The sequence below is a fragment of the Aedes aegypti genome, chromosome 2 (assembly GCF_002204515.2).
Source record: "Aedes aegypti strain LVP_AGWG chromosome 2, AaegL5.0 Primary Assembly, whole genome shotgun sequence".
NCBI lineage: Eukaryota > Metazoa > Arthropoda > Insecta > Diptera > Culicidae > Aedes > Aedes aegypti.
In genome coordinates this window covers 399,186,044-399,210,894 of record NC_035108.1, presented here as the reverse complement: position 1 = coordinate 399,210,894, position 24,851 = coordinate 399,186,044, and the positions used below count along the sequence as shown (strand labels likewise).

Sequence of the window (24,851 nt, the reverse complement as noted above, 5' to 3'; positions counted from 1 at the left end):
AATAAATACCCATTTTCGAGAAGCAATGGCTGTTAAAAACGGGTGATTTTAAACCCATTTATGGGTGAAAAAATAGTTGGCTGACATCACCTGCAGCTGTGCGCAGTTTCGGAATTTTTAAATAATTCAACTCGTATTGATGTTACTTTTTGCATGCAACGTATTTCCCGATGGAAACATTTAAATAAGTGGTAAGTTGTGACCTCAAATACTAAGCGTTATTTAGAAAAACTGATTATAATCAACACTAATAATTTTCAGATGGTTCCGTTGCTCCTGCCGCACGCATCTGTCCTCCAAGGGAATACATAACTGATTAGTGTAATAACACTATGTGTGTATGTATTTATTAATAAAGTTTATATAACAATGATTTTTACAAATAAAACTGCATTTTCCGATAATTTCTTTCAAGAGTCGTAATAATTGATGAAATTATAAATGTCCATATCTACCATTCACAAAAAGGGTAAATTTTTACCACAGACAAACAGACGTCACACTCTCATCATTAGTCATCGACCACCTTTTTAACGGCCGGTTCAAAAATATGGTAGGTGGCCGATTCACCACCCGCAGCGCTCGCATCATTTTTGTTCGTGTTTGACGTTTGCACACTACCGCCATCTGTTGGCCTATCGGCCAAACACACCGATTTTAGCATTGGGCGTACATGTCCTCGTGACTATGATTTTGATCGACATTTGTTCTAAGTGTTACGTCTGTTTGTCTGTGTTTTTACCCTTTTTACGTCACGAGCACGATTTACAAAGCGGGTAAAAAAATACCCATCCTTTGACATAAACTGCCTTTACCCGTTAATGAGTAAACAGGGTTTACCCATTAAATGGGTAGAGGCACTTTTAGCGGAAATGGGTATTTTTTCACCCATTAAAGGCTCAAACGCAATGATAGCGGAACGGCAACGGAAAGCGGAACCGGTTCGCCGGAATGAATTATAGCATGCTAGTCGACTCAGTGTTGGTTCACTTTCATTCATTGACAGCTCAGACGAGATGGTGTGATTCATGCTGGCGAACCGGTTCCGCATTCCGTTGCCGTTCCGCTATCATTGCGTTTGGGCCTTAAAGGGTAATCGCAAACAACCGTGTGAACGGTCAATAATAAAGAAACTATATGCAAAGAAGCGAAATGTTCCAATTGGAATTCCAAGTTTACTGTCAATGTCATTCCAATCGAGCAGGAGACTAGTCAAACACTTTTTCACACAAGCTGAAAACGGCTCACACAAAAATGTTATCGCCCGCGAAAATTTTGCTTCTTCTGAAGTAGCATGTTTTCTGAATACTTGAGTGTCGGTTGCAATTTTCATGCTTTGCATAAAGAATGCTCTACTCATTACATTGGTTTTCCACACATTCAGTCAATTTTTCAAACCTGTGAAAATTCAACACATAAAACCTGTGACTCACATTTAGCGTGGGATTCAACATTGGCAGTGCTGCGTAATAGATTTGGAATAGTTGCTAGCTGATTTATTTTGAATATGATCAGATTTCGTCTCTTTATAATTTAGACTCTTTAGAGCATCTTTAACGGGGGCGACTATTTGGGTAATTAAAATGATCACCCCCAGAGTTGTCATTTTAGTTTAGTCACTCATTCTCACACCGGTGGCTACCATATTTAGTAACTCGTTTCCGTACCGGTCGTTGCTTGTGAAAATAATGGTGATCAATTCAGGTTGGGAATTTTTGTAACTCTGCTGGGATATCTATTATATTGCAATTTTAGGGAAAACTTTCCGTTTTACGGTTCAACGAAAAGCTACCGCAGCTGTCACATCACTGATTTGCACTGGTAAATCATCAGTAGGCTTCAATGATACCTTGGATACCGTCTTGATGTTTGCTGTTTGTTGCTATTTTTCATAGCGTTTTCTCTTTCAAGCATACTATGATTGAATTGTTTGCTTCAATGATAGAATGATTTCGAATCCTGCGGTAGAACTTTGACAGCTGCGGTAGAACTCTGCGGCTACCGCAAACCGGAAAATTTTCCTAACAACCGTAATATTCTGGTGCGGAATTATAAGAATTTTATCGGAAATTTTTGAGATTGTTTATGAATTCGATTGGATGCTAATTTGATTTTAACCCTTGCCAATTCTACCGGAATCCTTGTAAATCTTACAAGAAATATTGCAAATTTGATTGTATTATGGTGAATCCGACTGGAATTCTTGGGATTCCGACTTGAATCCTTGGGATTCCAACTGGAATCCTTGGGATTCCGATTGGAATTCTTGGGATTATTGCAATTCTTGGGATTCCGACTGGAATCCTTGGGATTCCGACTGGAATTATAAGAATTTTGGAACTGGAACCAGTCAGAATCCCGAGGACTCTAGTCTGAATCCCGAGGATTCCAGCCGGAATCCCTAAGGTTCCAGCCGAAATCCCGAGGATTCCAGACGATATCCCAAGGATTCCAGTCAGAATTCGGAGGATTCCAGTCGGAATCCCAAGGATTCCAGTCGGCATCCTGAGGATTCCAGTCGGTGTTCTTATCAAAATCTCTTTCCAATTCTGATCAGAATCCCGAGGACTCCAGTCTGAATCCCGAGGATTCCAGCCGAAATCACGAGGATTCCAGTCGGAATTCTAGTTGGAATTCCAAGGATTCCGGTCGGAATCCCAAGGATTCCAGTCGGAATCCCAAGGATTCCAGTCGGAATCCCAAGGATTCCAGTCGGAATCCCAAGGATTCCAGTCGGAATCCCAAGGATTCCAGTCGGAATCCCAAGGATTCCAGTCGGAATCCCAAGGAATCTAGGCGGAATCCCAAGGATTCTAGGCGGAATCCCGAGGATTTCAGTCGGAATCCCGTGGATTCCAGTCGGAATTCTAAGGATTCCAGTCGGAATCCCAAAATCCCATAATTCTCCGAAATCGATAAATTCTTACGAGGATTTTCGAATATTTCATAAACTTCTATCGGATTTCCAATAATTGCATCAGATTCCTAGTACAGGAGTATCCGGAGTATCGATTTTTTTTTCACTCCGGATAATCGAATCACTAAGAAAAAAATTGAAATCTTCGATAAAAGAACTTAAATATTATCTTTGTGTTGTTGTTTTATTTATATGATGCGGTGGCGTAACCAGAAATTATTTCTAGAAACAGTAGGCACAGAGAAACAGACGTAACACTTTGAACAAATCGCGATCAAAATCATAGTCGCGAAAACATGTACGCCCAATGCTAAAAACACTGTAGTTGGCCGATGGACCAACAGATGGCGGTAGTGAGTAAACGTCAAACACGAATAAAAGCGACGCGAGCGCTGCGGGTGGTCGATTGACCACCTACCATATGTTCGAATCGATCGTTAAAAAGTTGGTCGATGGACATCGATGAGAGTGTGACGTCTGTTTGTCTGTGCAGTAGGGGTCTTTACAAGAAAAACAAAACTTTGACCAGCATACACAAAAATCCACTTTTTCAAACCCCCTTTTTCTTAAATACGTTCAAAACTGCAAAACCATTCATATTGTATATTGCAATACCAAATTATTTCAGATTCATGCATAAAAATTGAAAACCAAGAACATCGAAAAACAAATTCCGGATAATCGAGTCTAAAATTCCGGATAATCGAATCCCGGATAATCGAGTCTCCGGATAATCGAGTCCGACCTGTATTCTTATCAAAATCTTGAAGGTTTACCCGAATTCCCAAAATTTTGAAATTTCTACTTCACGCGCATCATGCATCAGATTTCCAAAACTCCAACCAGAATTTCATATCCCACACCGTATGCTTGAATTCAAATCGAATAGCAGCGCAACTATCGCGCTGCTAAATTTGCTCACCCGATGCTTTCCGAAAGCAGCGCTGTCATTTTGCTACCCTGGTTAGCAGCGCCCGGTACGGATCAGCGTAATGATAGTGCGCTATGTAATTTAGTTTAGTCGCGCACCATTACGGTTGCTCTTAGTCAATAATCATCTGCACTGTAAGACCAAAGTACCCTTTAAAGGGTAAAAAAGTACCCTCTTTGAGAGAAACTAGTTTACACTGTAAACTCGCCATTACCCTTTAAAGAATAAAAAATGCCCATTTTTTGCTGATATATGCAGCTGTCAAAATAATGGGTATTTCAAAAATTTCAATAAAGAGTAATATTTGCCCATTTCCAAGTTTCATGGGTTTACCCTTTAATGGGTGAAAATTGTATTAGGTAAGATCAGTCACAATCGAAACTTTTCGAAGAAGGTTGTTGTGTGATCTTGAAAGCACCAATAATGATGGAAACATTAAAAACAAGTAAGTATAATATATTTTAGTTGTTTTGAAATTGTACCCGAGGGTAACATTGTCATATATTTGTAGGCCTATTAATCAAAAACCGGGTGCCTGGTTCCCTATCAGCTCGAAAAGTGAAGTTCCAGTATTCTAGGATCCGGACAATGTCGTGAACAATCCCGTTGAGTTTAACCTGTTTTAAGTGTGCTTTATTTATGATTTTTCTATTCAATAAATCGGTTTTACATGTACAGCTATACATCTATTATTTTGATACTTTGAAATCCAATTTTTCATTAAAATATGCTTTGAAAATCGCCAAGAATCAACCAAAAAAAAAAGAGTAAATTTTACCCTTTTCCAATTTGGATTCAATTCGGAAAGTGGGTAAAATTCACTCGTTGATTTGACGTACAAGCCGCTTACTCTTTAATGAGTAAAGACCCTTTACTCTTTTTATGAGTTAAACTAGTTTCTTTCAAAAAGGGTACTTTTTTACTCTTTAAAGGGTACTTTGATCTTACAGTGTAACTCATAAAAAGAGTAAAGGGCCTTTACTCATTAAAGAGTAGACGGCTTGTACGTCAAATCAACGAGTGAATTTTACCCATTATCCAGAAAAATCGTTTTTGGGAAACAGAGTAAAATTTACTCTCTTTTTTGCAAATATTAATTTTTAATTATTTTAATATTCATTTTCGTATATAAAATCATCAGCTCTGAGACTTATAAATACAAGGAAGATTTATTCAATAAAAGATTTACAATAAAAATGTTGATCCAAGAGAATAATCCATTCGTCAACTAGCGTTATGGGGCAGGTGCTCCTGGTAGTTTTATACAGCGGGACATGCAACGGGATGTATTGAGCAGCAAAGTCATTCTATAAAATATTTTATTGTTTGTTTAGATAGATGACGCGATAAGAAAAGAAAGGTAACCTACCTTCTATGAATCCGCATTTTTAAATGTTTATTACTGTTATAATATTAACAAACTAAAGAACAACAAACGCTGTTTCGTGAATCTAATATACAAAATTGCAAGAACTTTTTCACCCATTAAAGGGTAAATAGACGGAATATAGAAATGGGCATAAAATACCCTTTATTTCAAAAACATAAAGTACCCTTTATTTGACGTTTCCATATATCAGAAAATAAAGAGTATTTTTCCCACATTAAAGGGTAATGCCGAGTTTACAGTGTGAAGAACAACCACAAGACATGTTTTATATAAATACCTTGGTCCACCCTACCAGATCCCTTGCAGCAAATGAGAGATCAATCCAGTCTTGATAAGATTTGTTCTGGCAGCACTGGTAAAATGACGTTGAAAAGCGCGTAGTTAACGTAAACAAACACCTTTTGCGATCGTTCTAGTTTTTCGTGAATATTTTTGGCCAAAAATGAGCCCTAATTTATAGTGTTTTTTCTTGTACATAACATTAGCCTTATTTAGCAAACTGCTTTCGTCACCGTTCAATCGAAATGTCGTGCACTGCTGAGGAAATCGCCGAAAAACGAAGAATAGCCATTGAGAGATTGAACGCTCGGAAAAACGGTTTGAACAATAACGTTGGTGGCGGAGGCGGACCGAGTTTAGTTTCGTCCTCAGTTGCCGGAACGACCAGTACCCAGCATGCCGCTGAAACTCACAAACGACCCTGGCCCAGTGGGACACACAATCCAGGCTCCTTCTACGGGACCAATTCAACGGTTTCAAACTTCAAGCAAATCGTAACGAACGGCGCGAAACCGGCTGAAGGTGGCGGCAAAATGAAAAGTTTCTTCAACAACCCTCGTTCTCAGACGCTTCCGTACGTGAAGAATACGCCCATCGGAAACGGAACGCCAGATAAGGTGGCTCCGGTCTTCACTCGGACGGTTACGTGTTCGTGTGCTTTGGTGTCAGAGTCGAGATTTGTCGTCCAGCCGTCCGGATTCCACGAGAAGCTTATTGAAGTGTTTAAAAGCGTTTCTTCCAAGCAGTATGGTGAGTTTGATAGTTTTGTTGTCCAGATATTTCTCTATGGGTTTGCCCAGCATTTCACCCATGGATTATTCCAGCAGATTTGCGAATGAACCCAAATGCCTGAATTGGAATATGATATAATTCCTACTCCTGTTTGATCCCTTTTTCCAAACAGATCGTCTCTAGCAAGAAACATGTATAGGTAGTAGGGTAAAAGCGTAGGTATTATAACATGTTGGGAAAACGTGACAGAAAAAAATCGGGAATTACAAAGCTGATTCTATGTGGCCACCCTATAATGTTGTCTGTTGGCTTCATTTGAATACTTTTACCTATATCTGTTTCAGATCCCAGCACCAAACTGTGGACCTTCGGAATCAAAGACTACGCTATGGTTCATGAGAGGGTGACGGCCCTCAATCCGCACGTTTCCATAGGCTCTATTCCAAAATTTATTCTCCGGTTGTTCGATGGAAGTCCTCGTCCGAAGATATCCCGAACGTGCCTGAACGGCATAGAACCTTCGCTGGTCGATACGTTGCTAGATTTTCAAAAGGATGGTGTATGTTATGCGATAGATAAGAGCGGTCGAGCATTGATAGCGGACGAAATGGGTTTGGGGAAGACATACCAAGCGCTGGCAGTGGCTGATTTTTATAAGGAAAATTGGCCTCTGCTGATCTGCACGACGGCGTCTACGAGGGACACGTGGGCCACAAAGATTCGGCAGTTGTTCAGACATGTTCCGCTGTACCACATTGTGACTCTCCAGGGAAGTCAAGACGAAATACACGATGCACGCATTCTTATTTCGAGCTATAGTTTAATGGAAAAGTGTGCGGAGAAGCTTCTAGAACGAGGATTTGGATTTATAATCATGGATGAATCGCACACGTTGAAAAACTTCAAAGCCAAATGTACGGCTGTGGCGCAAGAGCTAGCCAAAAAGGCAAAACGCGTGATCCTGCTGTCCGGGACTCCGGCCCTATCTCGTCCGGTTGAGCTTTTCAGTCAGCTTCAAATGTTGGACAGGCACTTTTTCAACTTCAAGGAGTACAGTACCAGATACTGCGCTGGAAAGCAGTCCAAGTTCGGTTGGGATGCCAGTGGCCAGTCCAATCTGGAGGAACTCAACCTGTTGCTGGCAGCTAGGTTTATGATTCGACGTACGAAGCAGGACGTGATGAGTCAGTTGGCGGAGAAAAATCGAGAAACTGTGATATTGGACGGATCGTTGTTGAGTAAGAACGAAGAGACGGAGGAAAATTTAAACAGCTACGCCGCGGACTATTCGATGAGTAAAGGTCGCGAACGAGAAGAAATCTTGATCCAGTATTATAGTGCCACCGCTGTGGCCAAGGCTCCGGCCGTATGGTAAGATGATTGTTATAGGGCTGGTAGCAAGTCTCTTGTTGGGACTTGGCTACTATTTTAATGCATGACTCTAAAAAGTCTCTAGTTTCCATCCATTCTCCAAAATAGACGCTTTTCTAGGTTCATTAAGAATTCTTTTCAGATAACTCGAGCAAAAGCTTCAGAAACTCTTGTAGTGGTTTCTTCGAAGATTATTTAGCTATAATACTGTTACAGGGTATCTGCACACCCTGTAACAGTATTATAGAAAAATAATCTTATCAAATTTTGATTTGCCTTCAGAGTCTCAACTGAAAAGAAGATCAAGGGCCCCCTAATACTTAAAATAATAAAATGTTTTTACAGAAATGTCTGGTCAGATTCTAAAAGAAATCAAACATATTTTCTACGTTTTGTTGGGTTTCTTTTTGTTTTTTTTTCGGTTCTTGTTTGGTCTCTCTCTCTCTCTTCAGGCAAGAGTTTGTTTTAACCCTTAAATAGCGTAGACGACTTTTTTGCACTCTTTTGCTCATATCTTTTGACTCAATTGATCAATTCTCCAAATTTTAAAAGTTTTGTGCAAGGGATTAGTTGCACCACTACATGTACCCACAAAGATTTGGATACCGGTACCCAATCCGAATACACGGCCGGAAATGTGTACGCCTCCTATTTCATCAGTGTTCTTTGGTAAAATTTCAATATATTTCAAATGTATTTACGTGAATAATACTGCCCATACTCGCAATACAGTCCCATCATGAAAATCATCGTGTCGAGAAAAAAGCATTTAAACATGAGTGCCCTTTTCGTCTTTTATCGCTACTTGTAGAAGTTGAAATTAGTGGCATTGCTGAAAATGTTGTCAATGCAATAGAAAACAATAGTTAACAACTAAAATATATTGAATCATTGATTTTTAATAGCCAAATAAGGGAATTAAATCAAATGGGACTCGTTATCCGAGTATTTCTTTAGTCAAATGCAAAAATACCCGCATACCAGTCCCATTACATGGGGCTCGCTTACTTTGTTATCGCGCACCTTGACATATTGATGTTCACAACCGATTCCAAGTCACTTTTTCTTCTAAATCTGTATAGTAAATGCACTCGTATATTTTAGTTATAAAAATGTACCTAAAGTTATTAAACTGTACGGAGGTGGTGTCAGTGATATTCAACATGGTACTGATTAAATGAAGATTTGATTCAACCGTTGTGGTCGCACTAAACGGACTGTTCGCTGAATCCACTCACTGTACGTGGGTGTTGAATTTGCATGTCAAGGTAGCACTAGCAAGAAAACTAGCAAGTTTTGGCCAGCTTAATGATGATGAAGGAATTCCTGGATAATATTGCCGTGTGTAGATTAGATGAGCAAAATTAGGGGCTGTAGTGTAAACAATCCGTTTGATCATGGAAATGCTACCGACAATTCAAAATTCTGCGACGTCCGAAAAAGCTGTCACTACATACCGTTAGATGGTGATCTTGCCAGCGAGTAAGTTGATTATGGATCAGAGGGCGATAGATAGTCTGCGGTAGCATTGACTCAGAGAAAATTTATATATTTAATTCATTTTGCTATAGTTGATGCTGGCAAGAATAAAATCTACCCCTTCAGTGAAGATGGCATTAAAATACATAAGAATAAGTAATGTTGTTATATTTAAATCATTTCTATCACCGTTATTGTACTTTTTATTCTTTTGTAGGAATGAAAATCATAATGCAAAAGTCTAGAAATCCTGACGGGAGTAGATTTGTTTCAATATTTTTGTAATAAAATAATGGGACTGTTATGCGGGTACTTTCAATATGGGACGCACCTGGTTTGGTATTTTTTTCGCATTTCATCCATACAAAAATAAAATTTTAAGATTGATTTTAGAAAGAACTCTAAAAAATAACACTATTCCTGAAGCTAACTCAAAAGTGGTAAAAATTCAAATGGGACTGTTATGCGAGTATGGGCAGAATAGTATGTATAAAGTATTGCGAGCTCATGTAGAGCATTTACCCTGGAAAATTTCTGATAAGTTCCCTGGAAGATTTCTGATAAGAATGAACAGTTTCTAATGACAATACTGGAAGGTTTCTGATCCTGGTAATTCTAGAAGAATCTCTTCGCGAATCCTGGAAAAATAGCGATGAAAATTGCGATTTGCAATGTTTCTGATGAAAATCGTAGAACGTTTGGATATGAATCGTTGAAAGATTTGATGAGAATCCTCGAAAGATTACGATGAAAATCCAAGATGAATTCTGATGAAAATTTTGAATAAATTCTGGATAGCTGTTGACTCTGTTGAGCTGGACTCTGTTGTGCTTTCTGAAAGGATTCTATGCAAAATCCTGGAATCATTTAGTGGAGAATCCTGAATGGGTTTTGATAAAAATCTTAAAAAGAAGTGTGATGAGAATCCTAGACAGATTCTGAGAATCTTGGAAGTATTATGAACAGAAATTTGGGAGAGTTTTTATAAGAATCAGATGAGGAACGATTCTTATGAGAATTCGGCATCGATGCTGATGAAATCCTGGAAGGATTCTGGTGAGAATTTTGAAAGGATTCTGATGAGAATCCTGAGAGAATTTTGATGAGAATCCTGCGATGAATCTGATGTGAACCCTGCGAAGAATCTTATGTGAATCCTGCGAGGAACCCATGTAAAGATACTAATGAGAATTCTGTGAGGATTCTAGGAGATCCCTAATAGAATTCATCAGAATATTTTTAGGATTCTCATCCTTCCTTCAAGGATTCTTAATGGAATCAGGGGTTCAAAAATAAATCATTGGGAATTTCTTGATAAGCCTGAGTTTCAGCACAATGATTGAATATATCCAAAATACTTAAATTTAGCTTCCGATAGTTTTACCTTTACAAAACAGCTGGATCTTATGTTTCTTGTGGTGAGAATTTTCTCAAAGTATTCATTTATGTGCAAATTTATGTTTTCCTAAAAATATAAATTTAAATTTTGGAACCAAATACCGGGGCTACTGAACAAGGCCCAAATGGCTCCTATACGTCCAGACTGTCCCAACTTTACCTCTAAAGGTGTGAATTTGTTGAAACAGTGTTATTTGGTGTTCCGCATAATGAGTGTTGTACGAAATGAAAACTAGGCTCGGTGTCGGATTCGTAAATAAGGGTTTTTTTAGGCGATAAGAAACTGTGTTCTCCGTTTGGCGATTTTTATTCGACTGACTGGACTGGCTATTCTCTACTGCTTATAAAACACGCTCAGTACCCGATCGAGAATACGAAAGAGATCCTATTGGCATGGTTTCGCTCACACTATCAGACTGATAGGTGATAAGTGAGGCATGTACAATAATAGATAACTGTTTTACATTAGGGTGGTTCATAATAATCCTTATTCTTAACAAGTGTTTTCTAATGATAACAAACGGTCTTTGGGAATCAAAAACGGCGTACTTAACTCTCTCTTTCCCATGGTTGCTCCAGAGCTCCATTGGTTTTCGACGAACTCGAGATAAATCGAACCAGATGAATACTATGCAATAGTTAATAAAATATATTTCAATACTCATCAGATTAGTCCAAAAGTCGACAAGCTGTTTCAATAGTAAAACTGTTCAAAAACAATCAAAAAATTTAAACCATTTGCAACATTGTTTGTTCAAGCACGTTTCAAAAAGATGCTTTTTTCGTATAGAAACAGTCGATCAAAGTCATGGGAAAGACAGGGTAAACTGGACTTAATATGATAACCTTATTCAAAATGGCCAGAAATACTTCCGATGGTCGTCTTTTGTCGATTTAATATGATTTTATATGGCACAGTATAGAAATCAACGTTTGATTTGAGTTGGTTCTATGGGATCGCATACTAAGACCTCCTGCCACCTGTATTTAATTATCTCATATGGCCATATGATTATGACTGTAAAAATGTATTCCACATGAGCTTGCAAGGCTTGATACATTTTATATTCATATACACTCGAAATATATTGAAATTTTACCAAGTATCATTAGTGTAAACTACATTTCCAACCGTATTATGCAAATTTATGTAGTATGTATTTGGAGTTGCAACTAATCCCCTGCACAAAACTGTTAAAATTTGATGAATTGATCAATTGATTCAAAAGATATAAGCAAAAGATGTCGTGCACGCCTTTTAAGGGTAAAGTTCCTGGTTTCAAATGACTCGATCGCTACCAGCCCGGTTATGATGCATTGATTGATTAAAAACAAAATGTGACCTTTTTTCCATGTGCTTTTAGTGGCTATTTGAAGCAAGTGTTGAAGGAGAAGCAGAAATTCATAATTTTCGCTCATCACATCAAAATGCTTGACGCCATTTCAAAGTATCTCAGCAAGCAAAAGGTGGATTTTATTCGAATCGATGGCACAACGCGATCGGATCTGAGATCGGTGAGTATCGCGACGCTTTGATATCTCATAATGCAGCAATCTAATGCTGTTTCCCGTAATGTAGAGCCTGGTGGAAAAATTTCAAACCAAGGATTCCTGTCGAGCTGCCGTCCTGTCCTTGAAGGCTTGCAACGCTGGTATCACCCTGACTGCTGCCCAATTGGTGATGTTTGCTGAACTTGATTGGAATCCGAGTGTAAGCTTAAAAGTTCATCTTGTTCAGCACCCTTATTATCGATCACCCTTCTCTTAACTTACAGACGCTTGCCCAGGCGGAAAGCCGCGCTCACCGAATCGGTCAGGAAGGAACAGTCATAGTTCGCTACCTTCTCGCCAAGGGAACTGCGGATGACATCATCTGGACGATGCTGCAGAAGAAACAAAACATTTTAAACAAGGCAGGTCTCTGCAACGAGGATTTCTCCGATTCGACCAATGTGGATGCTCCCTGTTCGGCGGGAAATATAGAACCGTATCTGGAGAAACGGGGAAGTACGGGAACCTTAGACCGCTTCGTAGTTTGTGAAGCAGTGAAACCGACTGCAAATGAGACTGATAGCAACAGCGAGCTCCAAAAAATGTTAGACGACGGCGAAGACGATGATTTGGCGGGACTGGATTTCTAGTGAATAAAACGTGATTGAAATTATATTTTTTGTGAAATAAACTTTATTAGATAAACGTTGAAATTGTGAGGTTCTAAACTAGCGGGTTCCTCAGCAGTTCGTATTGAGTGATAAATTCTGCAACCAAATCGGCATCCAGGCGTGATTTCGCTCGTTCAAAAACGATAGGCATGTTCTTGGGATTGCCCATCTCCTTTTCGAACCGGATGTAATCGATCCAAGCGGAAGGGTTTGTCGCGCCAAAGTATTGCGTGGCGTTTTCGTGACACAATCGCCATTGGTCAGTGTTCGATTGTGCTTGTATGGACTCCAGCTGGGACATTTTGCTGTGAAGCTCCAGACACGGACAGCAATCTCGTTGCATTTGGCGATATTGCTTACGAGCGACATTGATGTCTTCCGTTATTGTCAGATAGTCCAAGTAGAGTGGTTGGAAATGCTTGGAAATGACTGGGGGTTGATGGATGGCTTCTTTGAAGATATGCTCCATTCGGTCGGATAGATCCGCATGCGTGTGATAATATTGAAAACGCGCAATCCAAAGCGGCAATACGTCCTCACTGCATTTGGCCAAAGATTGTTTAAATACGGTTTCAAATTCTTGTAAAGAATCTTGCTTACGAGCCAGATAGACAAGTCGTAGTTCCCAAAGCTTGACGGAACCCGGATATGCTTCCAGAGCCTTACTCAAGACATCATTTATGAACGCATCCTGCGGTTTATCGGTGTGGATTAACAGCTTCAGGTACTGAACGTATTTATCTTCGTGAAGATAGCCAGTTTCGAAAGCGTTTTTGAAGGCAACTCCCAGAACTTTTCGTCGAAGTTTCTGATGAGACGACATATCTTCGTTAACTTTCAGCATATTGTCGATGTAGTAAGACCACATTGCTTTGGTGGGAAGTGCTTCTACCGCGGTTTCGTACACTCGAACACAAGCTTCAAGATTTTCTCTGTAGGAATTCTCGGATTTCATTTCTTCTGTGCTCGATGCCTTAACCAAATGTGATCCGCGCAGTGCCAACATGGCCAAAGTGTGCCACATGAGTTCCTTCTGGGCAAACACACATTTCATGTCCTCCAAAACAGTCAACCCGAAACTCTTCGTCGCGTCGTTTTGCTTCAAGCTGTCCAAAACCTCAACGAAAAATTCCAGATCCTGGTCCTTGGCCTTATAGTGGTCATACACAAGCGTCAGGCACTCCAGGGTTCGCTTCAGCGGAGAGTCGTCTTTTTCCATCAGCGTTGCGAGATCTTCCTCCCCTGTCGATTCCAAAATTTTGTCAACCTCCTGCAATTGCAGCTGGATGAAGTTCAAGTAGAGCTCTCTACATTCCGGATGCCGCTGCAGACCCCGGAACATAAAATGCTTTGCCCTGTCCATACTGTTCATCTGTTTGTACTCCCAGTTTGCCGCGGTAATCCACGCCTTCGGCTTATCTCCATGGTAGTTCAGCATTTTGTCCAACGTCCGGGATCCCTCCGTTTCCAGCTTGTGCTTCTCGCAGTGCCTCAGATAGTGGGTCCACAGACGATACTCGGCCGGGAACCGATCCATAGCTCTCTAAAGGTGCCACGGGGTAAGTAGAAAAAAAAACATGCAAATTTTAAAAAATATTTGAACTTATCTTCTAAACTCATGCGTAAAGCTGTGAGGTGATTCGAAACAGTGAGAAATTTATGAAATATGTTTAGGGGTAAGCGGGGCAAAGGAAAACAAAATATTAAACGTAAAATATGTTTATCCCGCAAAAAAAAAAAAAAAAAACGAAAATGATAAGTTCGTTGTGTACAAATGTAGGATTGGGTCAATTTCAGACACACTTCTTCTTCTTTCTGGCGTTACGTCCCCACTGGGACAGATCCTGCTTCTCAGCTTAGTGTTCTTATGAGCACTTCCACACTTATTAATTGAGAGCTTACTATGCCAATGACCATTTTTGCATGCGTATATCGTGTGGCAGGTACGAAGATACTCTATGCCCTGGGAAGTCGAGAAAACTTCCAACCCGAAGAAAAGATCCTCGATTGGTGGGATTCGAACCCACGACCCTCAGCTTGGTCTTGCTGAATAGCTGCGCGTTTACCGCTACGGCTATCTGACGACCCTCAGCTTGGTCTTGCTGAATAGCTGCGCGTTTACCGCTACGGCTATCTGGGCCCCAATTTCAGACACACATTCAATTCTTTTCCGTTACCGTGGTGAATCAAAATCCGGACGGTACCAATATCCGGACACTGATAATTATCAATAATTAAATGTAAAATTTAAAGAATCATTCGTATAATTTTATACATAATTTCTTCCTTCAACCTTATTGGTCATTTTAGTTTCATTCGTAATCTAGTTAGCATTGCATAATAATTGGTAAAAATAAAAACAAATATGTTGCTTCAGTTTGACATGATTTCTTTGCAGTGTGGGTCAATACAGAAAGAGTTTCGACGAACGCACCACAACGTTTGATTAACAATTATATGATTATATTACACAATTCTAGAAGTGTTTTATATAAAACAGTGAATAAAACGTATGATAAGATGTTCTGAGGCATCATACTTGTAATACAACGTGACAATATACTTTGAGTGGTGAAAAAAGAGACTGTTCGGGAGTGCAGACAAGTGACTTTATATCCGGACACTGCTCTAAAGCACTGTGTTTCACCCGTGTGAATTAAAATTTGGAAAGTAAATTGTTAAAAAAGCAGAAACTAATATCATTAAAGTGTTACTAGTGATTAAAAGTGCATAAAAACAGTGTGACATGGTTTGTGATACTTATAAACACCAAGTACCCAATCACAATGTATCTGCGTCAGTCAGAGGTAATTGAACCATAAACTTACTGGAATTTCATTTCGATTTGCATCGTTAAACAAACGCCCGCATCGATTTTTTTTATTGAATGATCATTAATGTGGCATAAGAATTAATGTGTATACACTTTTCATGGATTTCATTAAGATAATTCACGTTACGTTACAGGTGTCCGGATTTTGATTCATAAGTGTCCGGATTTAAAACCAACGCTCCGGATTTAAAGACAATGCATGCTTGATTATTTTAATCAGGGTGTCTACTACCTGGAAAAACCTGGAAAACCTGGAATTATCAGGGAATTTTATTCAACCTGGAAAAAACCTGGAATTATCAGGGAATTTCGATCACAATCAGGGAAATTATTTTGAGGCAGTAATTCATGGTAGAATATGTTCCCGACAAAGGATTTTTGCGTCAAAACCCAGAGCAACCATTGTTTGCATAAAAATTCTCTTCAATCGAAAAAAATTCGGCTGCGCCGCTATCAAAACACTATTTCAGTTGTTCAGTGAGGATTAGCATTGGGCAAATTTGTCCAGAACATCGATGTAACTGAATCGATTCACATTTGAACTGCCGAATCGATTCACCGATTTAATCGAATCCTTTGAATCGATGTTTTCGAATCGATTCGAATCGGATGAAAATTGACATTTATGAAGCTTGAAATGAGACCAAATGCATTTGCATTCGATTTCAACATCTTTCAATCAAATCAGTTTTGGAAATCAATTGAACTTCAAGATTAGTTAAAAATATGGTTTCTTTTCCACATAGAGTAGGGTGGGGCAAAAGTTCGGCCTTAGTGGTATAACTAAAGTTTCCAGGAAAACAATAGCAGTTGAAACAATACAAATACCATACAGTAAACCTTCAACATATTGGCTACAATTTTGTTGAATAAACTTGTGTCAAAATATTTACCCATTTTTATTTATAACAGTTTCAAAATGGATTGTCTTAAACGAACTTTTGCCCCACCGGTGGGGCAAGAGTTCGAATCTATTGTGGGGCAAAGGTTCGTTGGCTAAAACACAAAATATCAATCCAAGCATACCTTATATATGCCGTAAACTTATGTTTGCCGAAAAATACACACTAAATTTTCATCGAAAAAATGCCCAAAACAGGGTTAATTGTGATAAACCCAAAAATAGCAGTTTTTCGCACAATTAAGTGGAAATGTAAAATTTTTGTGACTTTTTTCGCACGATCAGGCAAATTTTGCTAAATTTGAAGATAACATACGAATTTCAGGCAATATGAAAACTTTTCCATGAGTTTATACATGGGTCGAACTTTTGCCCCGCAGATTCGAACTTTTGCCCGCTATGGGCCAAAAATTGTTTCCAAGCATTTATGCAAAAACTAATACACGTTAAAGTATCCTTATGATAGGCCTAGAAACGCCCTTACATAAAATATTGAAAAACATTTTAGCTTCATTTGGTTCCATGCATTGAAAGTTTGACCAAAAATTACAATATTTATGTCGAAAAACAACTAATAGCCATAACTTTTCCAAGTTTCAATCGATTTTTATGAAATTTGGAGTGTAAGTCTCTTACTTGAATAGCATTCGAACCACCATGACAATTCTAAGTTTTGTTTTGAATTGAGCTAGAAATCTTAAAAAAGAAACTCTTGCCCCACTTTACTCTACTCATTAAGACATATTTAAAGATTTCAACAAAATGAATCGAATCAAAGAGTCGAATGAAGAGAATCGATTCACCCGATTTTAGGTACACCAAACATCGATTCAAAAAATCGATTAATCGGAAAGCAAACATCGATTTTCGGAACATCGATTCAAAATCGCCCAACGCTAGTGAGGATCCTTTCGAGTATGAAATTTTTGGAAATATCAAATTGACGTTTTCAATATCTTTATATTTAATCAGCAAAGGATTAACATATCTAAGGTCGGTAGCAGAGAATTAGTCCTTATTTTTAGACTAAAAGGTCCCTAATTTTGATGAAAGGTCTCTGAAGTCTCTATTTTAACCAAAATGGTCTCCAAAAGTCTCTTTTTCCTTGCATTGCTTGCAGATAATTATTGACAATTTCTTATCATATTTCTTAAAACCATCTCTAGATATTTTTTTACTAACTTTTCAACCGAATTCTCTAGTCGTTACTCTAAGAGATATTCCAAAGATTTCCACAGATTTTTTTTCAAGAAAACCCGCATAGGTTTATTCCAGATTTTATGGCCAAGAAACCCGACAAGAATTTCTTATCCATTTCAACTACGATTATTCCAAAGAATTGTTTCAAAATTTATTCGAATTATTCGAGTGAATCTACTAAAAACATTTAAAATAATTCCTTCAATTCAACCTGTGTTTCATTATTGAGTTTTCTTAGAATTTTTCTAGGAATTTATCCAGTATTTCATTCAAGGATTAGTGGAGTTCTCCAAACATTGTTCAATGAATTACTCAAAAAATTCCCATGGAATATTCAAAAATTCATTAAAAGTTTCACACGAGTTAACACTACAACTTTTTTTCAAGAAATCCTCCGATCATTCCTGCACATTTTTTGGGGATTTCGTTCTATGTTTTCCTTCAACAGTTGAAGGTGTCAGGAGTTCCTTCACAAAATCTTGTGGGATATTAACCAGAGATTGAATTGATTTTTTTTCAATTATCTTAGCGATAATCTAGAAAATCTTGTAAAATTTCTTCAGAGCAAGTTATTCTAGAAATCCTTATTCATCAAGGGTGACTTAAGAACATACACAAGTTTAAAGTTTTTAAAGTTATCCGAAATTTGCTTTAGGAAAACGTCACAATTTTATGTCAACGAATTCTCAGCTTTCTGGAAAATGCCATTCACATTTCCTTGGAGAAATACATGAAATTTTCTTTAAATTGAAAACTTCCTTGAAAAATCTTTTAGAATTACTGAATGACTTTCCAAATACATCTTAGGAGCAATCTCTGGAGTAATTCCTGAAGGTATCCTCAGATAAATTTATAGTTAAAGTCTTAAAGAAATTCTGATGAACAATTTTGTACAAAATCCTGGATAATCCTTGGACACATCTAGAGTTGTTTCTGGTTGAATATTTCAACATGTTTCAAACTGGAGTGTTGGAGGATGTTCTAGAAAAACCGATGGAAGAATAACCGGATAAAACCCTGGAGGACTAATTCCAACGGAAATAATCACTCAATGAACTTCCGAAGAAAAAACAAATTCTCTCAAAAAAAGTTAGTTATTTATCCATTTATCAAACCATAAGAAATTATTTGTCGTTGTCACGAGAAATTTCCAAAACATGTTTTAGAAATATTCTCTAAGAAATGTCTGGTCGTATCGAACTTTTTTCTCCTGGTTATTGTTAGGACTCGTTTTGTGTTTTGATTACCGTTTGGTTGGTAGTTTTTTTTCAGGAAGAAGTTTTTTGAATTTCCTAGCTTAAGACATGTAGTTGGTATCAAAACTGCACAATTTTTTAAAATTATTGAAAAATATTTGATTTTAGAAAAAGCTCTGGAGATAACATGGGAAAGAGAGGGTTAATTTAGAACACTTTAACATTTTCGAATGAAATGTAACAATTCATTTTCCTAATTGCCACTTTTAAATGTTATACAGATCAGGCGCGATTAACCGGGGGCTTGATGATCTATGTTTCTGTTACTCTGCGGAACACGGTTTTGTCTCTAGCACAAAAATACCGCCATTTGCTTAATTAAGGGCTACTGAATCCATTGCCGTTTTCAGAAACATCACAGCACGTTTAGGTTTTGATATAGTTAATGTTGAAAATACTAAATTTGCCTATTTCAGCCAACTTGCATGCAGGTTTGTCAGCTTGTAAGGTTATATATTTGCCTAATTGTTATACACATGCAGTATGAGTTTTAACATACTGCATGTGTATAACAATACTTTTAAACAAAGTTCATGATGTTTTTGACTCTCCAAATTTTTTTTTTGATGATTTAGATAAGTGTTGTATTTTGCCATATAAAAGAAACGAAGAGTTATGTATGGAGACTGTTAATATGTTGAAAAAATCGATTTATTCGAAATTTAATCGTGTGATCTCAACCAAGTTATATTTGAAATGAAAGTTAAAGGCCTATTTTACATGCTTGATTATATCACGAACAATTTTGATAAATCATATTTTAAATTCTATGTAAACATCAATTAAACCCGTGTTTTAAACAACTTTGCGACCTGTAGCTAAACATCCAGACGTGCTGGAACGTTTCTGCGAACGGCATTAGATGCAGCAACCCCAAATCTACTAGAGACACATAACTTGATCTTGAAGGTGTTCCTGTTGCATTCCCTGAGGTATTGTTTGTGGTAATTTGCCGACACACAAAAATGTCATTTTTGTTGGGCTGTGTTATCCAGGATTCCAAAAGTTACGGATTATTTGTGTTAATTTAGATGGGAATATACTTGAGCAGATGACTTTTGTAAAAACCATTAACACGATTCAATTAATTTGAGATATTTTTAAGAATTTGCAGATCAGAACTGTATGCTTAGTTGCGAAAAGTTTTTATTTTAACATTTTATCATGAATCCAAATAAAATTTTACTTTTGCGTTCATGAAGCTGTTCTTGAGATCCAAATGGCCCATGGAAATGAATGGAACATAATCTTTTATTGCACAAGAACGCAGTACAAAAAAAACAGAAGCACGCTGTTGAACTTGAAAGTTCCGTTCAGTTCACGACGAACTTTCTTACAAACGCAATAAAAGACTCCATCATTGGCAAATAAAATTCATTTGCTTTAACATGCGTATAAAAAATTCTTAGAAGAGTATAAATTGCTATTAAATTAAAAACACTTAACAATTTGTCATTATTTTGTTTTAGCCATATAAAATTAGAATACCGTTTTGACTCATATTCCGAACATTTAAGGTCAGCAGTGACTTCAAATGCATCTGATAGACATAAATTAGCTGATATTTGTGAAAATTTTAATTTCTTCGCAACGCCTAACCGTTAGCTGTTGAGTGTGCTGATAAAAATGTTTATTCAAACGTGTTTAGTATTGTTTTAACATAAAAATATGGAACAACATTTTGATTCAAATGCCGAACACTGTGCTCATTCTGTCTCATATTCCGAACACCTTGATTCAAATTCCAAACAGCACGAATAAATCGTATTCAAATGAATCAATTCACAAACAAATTCATCTGAGCTAGTTCTAGTGGTCTCGAACTAGAGAACCATCACTACTCCCGAGGTATAAAATATATTGGAATACGTGAAAATTGAATTGCAATTGACTGCCTTTTCCTAGTAATTTGATGACATATTTCAGCGAAATATTTCACCTCATCCGCCATACAAAAACCGAGTGTTCGGAATATGAGTCTGTTCGGAATTTGAGACAAAACGGTACTTCTTGAATCTGGAATTATTTTGTAGAACCTGGAGAAACCTGGAAATATCAGGGAATTTCATTTTGGTAAACGAGTAGACACCCTGTTAATGTTTTTCGTGATGTTTTCATAATTTTTTATATGAAAAACATCGTTTATGTCAAGATTTGGTATAAAACTATATACTTCAATATCACACTTCAATTTAATTCGTAAAATACTTGTAAAAAATAGGGTTCGAACATTTATCTCTCCTTAGGCGTCCGGGTATTGATTCACCACGGTACATTTTTGAAACAGGACAATTAAACGGTTACACAAGACAAACAATACTGTGGTGAATCAAAATCCGGACGGGACCAATATCCGGGCACTCTAGTGAAATTCGTTAATTTTAATGATAAAAATCCTTCTGAACAAAAGAATATTGTTGCCGCGAACAATTTCAATTATCATTAATCATTGTAACGTGAAATAAAATCAAGTTAGCCTTGTAAAACATTGTTAAATACATAAAACAAAAGTCAGTGTCACTCGGACGCGTTTATTTCGAATATTGCTGAAAATCTAAGGAATTCTACTTCCGCAATTCGGTGACGCGTTACGCGTTTGTTACGTATTCATTTTATGTGGAACACATTTTGCTGTGATTTGTTTAAGTTTTCTTCCAGTTGAGTTGAATAGTTTCGCAAAACTAATGGGAATACATATGATTCTGTGCTAAAAGAAGATTGTCCGGATACTGATACGCGTGGTGTTAAATCCGGACACAGTGATTGAGCAACAAGTTCTACGAGTTTTAATAACAAATGTTTATTTATAATTGTTGGTGAACCTAATATAAATGTTCAAAAGTGATATTTTTGTGATTCGGAATGTAATTAACTTCAAATAAGTGTATATTGTGTTTGTTTATTGCGAGGAAACGATGCGCACACCACATCACCTTCCGAAGCCTTTTAAAATTGTGTTTTTAGCTGTTTTAGGAAACAATGACAAAAGAGTAACGTTATTTAACACAAATCTATGATTTTATGTATCGTTTTACCAAGGTATGTTTGAGTTTTAATTTTTTATATGAAATACAGCTGTGGTGATTTGAACGTCCGGAATTTGATGCATCAATGTCCGGATTTTGATTCAAGTGTCCGGATTTGTGAATACGACATGCTGCATAAATAACACAATTTTCGCTATATTTTCATAAAATTCATTGCTAATTTCATGTTTATCAGCATGTTCTGGCCTAACTGTTAACATGTCTTAATAATAAGTTAAAAAAATACCAATTACCCCATTGTATACCCGCATTTGAACATCTGTACCACTTTAGGCGTCCGGGTATTGATGCAGCACGGTATACCAACGATGAATGTAAACGGAAACAGTTTATGATTGTCGAACATCATATGCTTCCTGTGATCTACAAAGGAGCTGGTTCGCTGAAGAAAGGTATGGAAATTCTCAGTCAAGGAGTCAAGAAATTTCTTACAGAGTGCCCCATTTGAAATTACTTTTCTGTTATAACACTATTACATCTAATTCAGATACAAGCTTTTTTTTACCAACTTGATCATGTACGAATATGAATGTGAGTCACTGTATACGAATTCCTTCACCCACTTGTCCCACGGTACCTTATACAGTGTTCTGATCCGGTTGAAGATGCAACTTTCCAGGTTGTGCCTTCCGCTGAAAACCCGGAGCTTCTTGCGCCGTTCGGCCAACAGTTCCAGCACATTGTTCTCGTAAACGATGTAGTTGATGAAATCCGGCAGCTCCTTGGCTCTGCGTTCCACTTTGTGCTCGTGCTGAAAGCGCTTCATTTTTATTCCATGAATTTCGTCGTCCGTGAGGAGTTTCAGGTGCTTCATGAACTCATACTCCTGGATGGATAACTCGCGACGTTTTTCAATAAACTCACTCATTTTTAACGCTTTTCAAACTAACGAACGATAAAATAAATCGAAGAACTTTGCGATAAACCGAATGAAAACACGTGAAAATCGTGCAACAACGACGATAACACGACGGTGCGCAGTTTGTTTTGAAATGGAACGTCAACCCAGGGTGGAATTTAGGCGCAAAAGAAGCGATGTAAAAATATGGAGATGGGTCTGTGCTGCATGGGCCTTAGAGAGGGACAATAATAGGCCTATTCAAATGACGTTTCAAAACAGCTGATCGGGAAGCTCTTTGACAGTTCTTCTATGAAAATGACAGCCTCGTGTATGCACCGGTCCTCCACCGATGTAAACAAATGCATAGACGGACCTGTCACATGAAAAGGCCTATAATACTTTACGCAATTCGCCGATCGGTGTCACGAACACGTGCGCAAATTTGCTGGTTGAAAATACTGCCATTTGATTTTGCTGGGAACAGCTGATCTTTGTTTATATTTTCAACCAGCAATCTTTAAGTAGTGTCGGTGACATGTAACGTGTATGTACACGAGCGCAGAAACCACTATTGTTAATTATTTGTAGAAATAAATATTCTTTTTACAGCACACGGGAAAAAATTCTGTGGTAAAAATTACTATTTTAGCTGACTACACCCATTCTTAAAACTACCATATAATTTCAGACCAAATTACTATGTTTACGGTACATCCCATCACATTACTGGTACATTCGACAAAAATAATTTGCAATAGACCATTTCCGTCAGATCTAACCCCCAGTTTTTGTAATTTTCTTCGAAAGACAATCATTTTTAATGAATATTAACGCTCTCAGATTTTGTTTATATGCACTCCTGATTTTCTTACAAATTTTTGAAAACATTGATACTCACCACATTTTGAAAAATAATTCGAGATGCGGCACAGTTTGTTCAACCCTATGGGTATCAGCGTGGTGATTTTGCAACAGTTTTTCGATTCCACCCCTGCATTGGGATGCTTGTTTACATTTGCAAACGTCAAATCAGGTGCGCGCTCAAACTGACCGTGATCCCGGTCAGGGCGCCCCAAACAGGAGCGCCACCGAAACTACTCAAACAAACGTTTTTAAACCAGGTTGGAACTGGCGCAATCCGTTCTGAATCACAGTTCCAACTCCAACCCGATTCAAGTCTTCCTTAAATATATTTTCCTTCACAGATTCATAAATCAAAACCACCCCCTAACAACAAATCTCTCATCCACCCAGCAGTTACGGTACTGCTAGTTCTATTAGAGAATATTTTTTACTATTCATGCCGACAAATGCCTCAATCTATTGACTGTTTAACGATAAACTTGCGACGATCGACGCGCCACCATATTTCATATAACGGAGGGTACTAGAACTAACTTGGAGGTGATGATTTGGAGGTTATTTGGCAATTTAGAGGTTAAAATCCCCTCCAAACACTAGCGATTTTGCGGTGGGATGTTGACGTTTGATGACGAATTGACTGTTTAACGATAAACTTGCGACGATCGACGAGCCACCATATTTCATATAACGGAGTGTATTAGAACTAACTTGGAGGTGATGGTTTGGAGGTTATTTGGCAATTTGGAGGTTAAAATCCCCTCCAAACACTAGCGATTTTGCGGTGGGATGCTAACGTTTGATCACGAATCTGTTGGCTGTTGATCCGGAAGATTTCCACCTTGAAGCCTGATTTGCTGCTGAACAGGAATCACTAAAGAAATTTCTCGCCGATTCCTTGCAGAAATTTTCTACAGCGACTCCCGTTTGAACTGACATCTCTTTTCAACTGCGTACTGCAATCCTTGATCGATTCCTTCCAGGAATTTTCCATGCATCAAGATAGGTCAAGAAATTACTTGTCAGCAGCGAATCAGGCTTGAGGCAGCAACAGCCGCGCAAGGAAATTTTGAGCGGCTGTTGCTGCCTCTAGGCGGGAATCTTCCGGCATATTCAATCCCTTCAATCCTCGTCGTCACAAAGCAGAGAGATCAGGCATCTATCGACTACAATCCTTGCGTTACAGAACCGTGTAGTGTTCGCCGGGTGTGGTCATAACCGGCCGAAGCGGAGAAGATGGTTTCCACGGTGAT

At 38.0% G+C, this 24,851-nt stretch overlaps 2 protein-coding genes across 2 annotated transcripts; one reads left to right on the top strand and one right to left on the bottom strand.

Annotated features, from left to right (window-relative positions):
* Positions 1 to 1,458: 1,458 nt before the first annotated feature.
* On the top strand, positions 1,459 to 12,679 carry LOC5568607 (SWI/SNF-related matrix-associated actin-dependent regulator of chromatin subfamily A-like protein 1). The gene is made up of 6 exons (XM_001652388.2): positions 1,459 to 1,545; positions 5,710 to 6,267; positions 6,594 to 7,620; positions 11,862 to 12,012; positions 12,077 to 12,208; positions 12,273 to 12,679. The coding sequence occupies exons 2-6, from the start codon at positions 5,763 to 5,765 to the stop codon at positions 12,636 to 12,638; spliced, it is 2,181 nt and encodes a 726-aa protein (XP_001652438.1). The 5' UTR covers positions 1,459 to 1,545; positions 5,710 to 5,762; the 3' UTR covers positions 12,639 to 12,679.
* On the bottom strand, positions 12,659 to 22,885 carry LOC5568605 (U3 small nucleolar RNA-associated protein 6 homolog). Its single transcript, XM_001652389.2, has 2 exons — positions 22,474 to 22,885; positions 12,659 to 14,202 (listed from the first exon to the last, which is right to left on the bottom strand). The coding sequence occupies exons 1-2, from the start codon at positions 22,762 to 22,764 to the stop codon at positions 12,712 to 12,714; spliced, it is 1,782 nt and encodes a 593-aa protein (XP_001652439.1). The 5' UTR covers positions 22,765 to 22,885; the 3' UTR covers positions 12,659 to 12,711.
* Between the last annotated feature and the right edge of the window lie 1,966 nt (positions 22,886 to 24,851).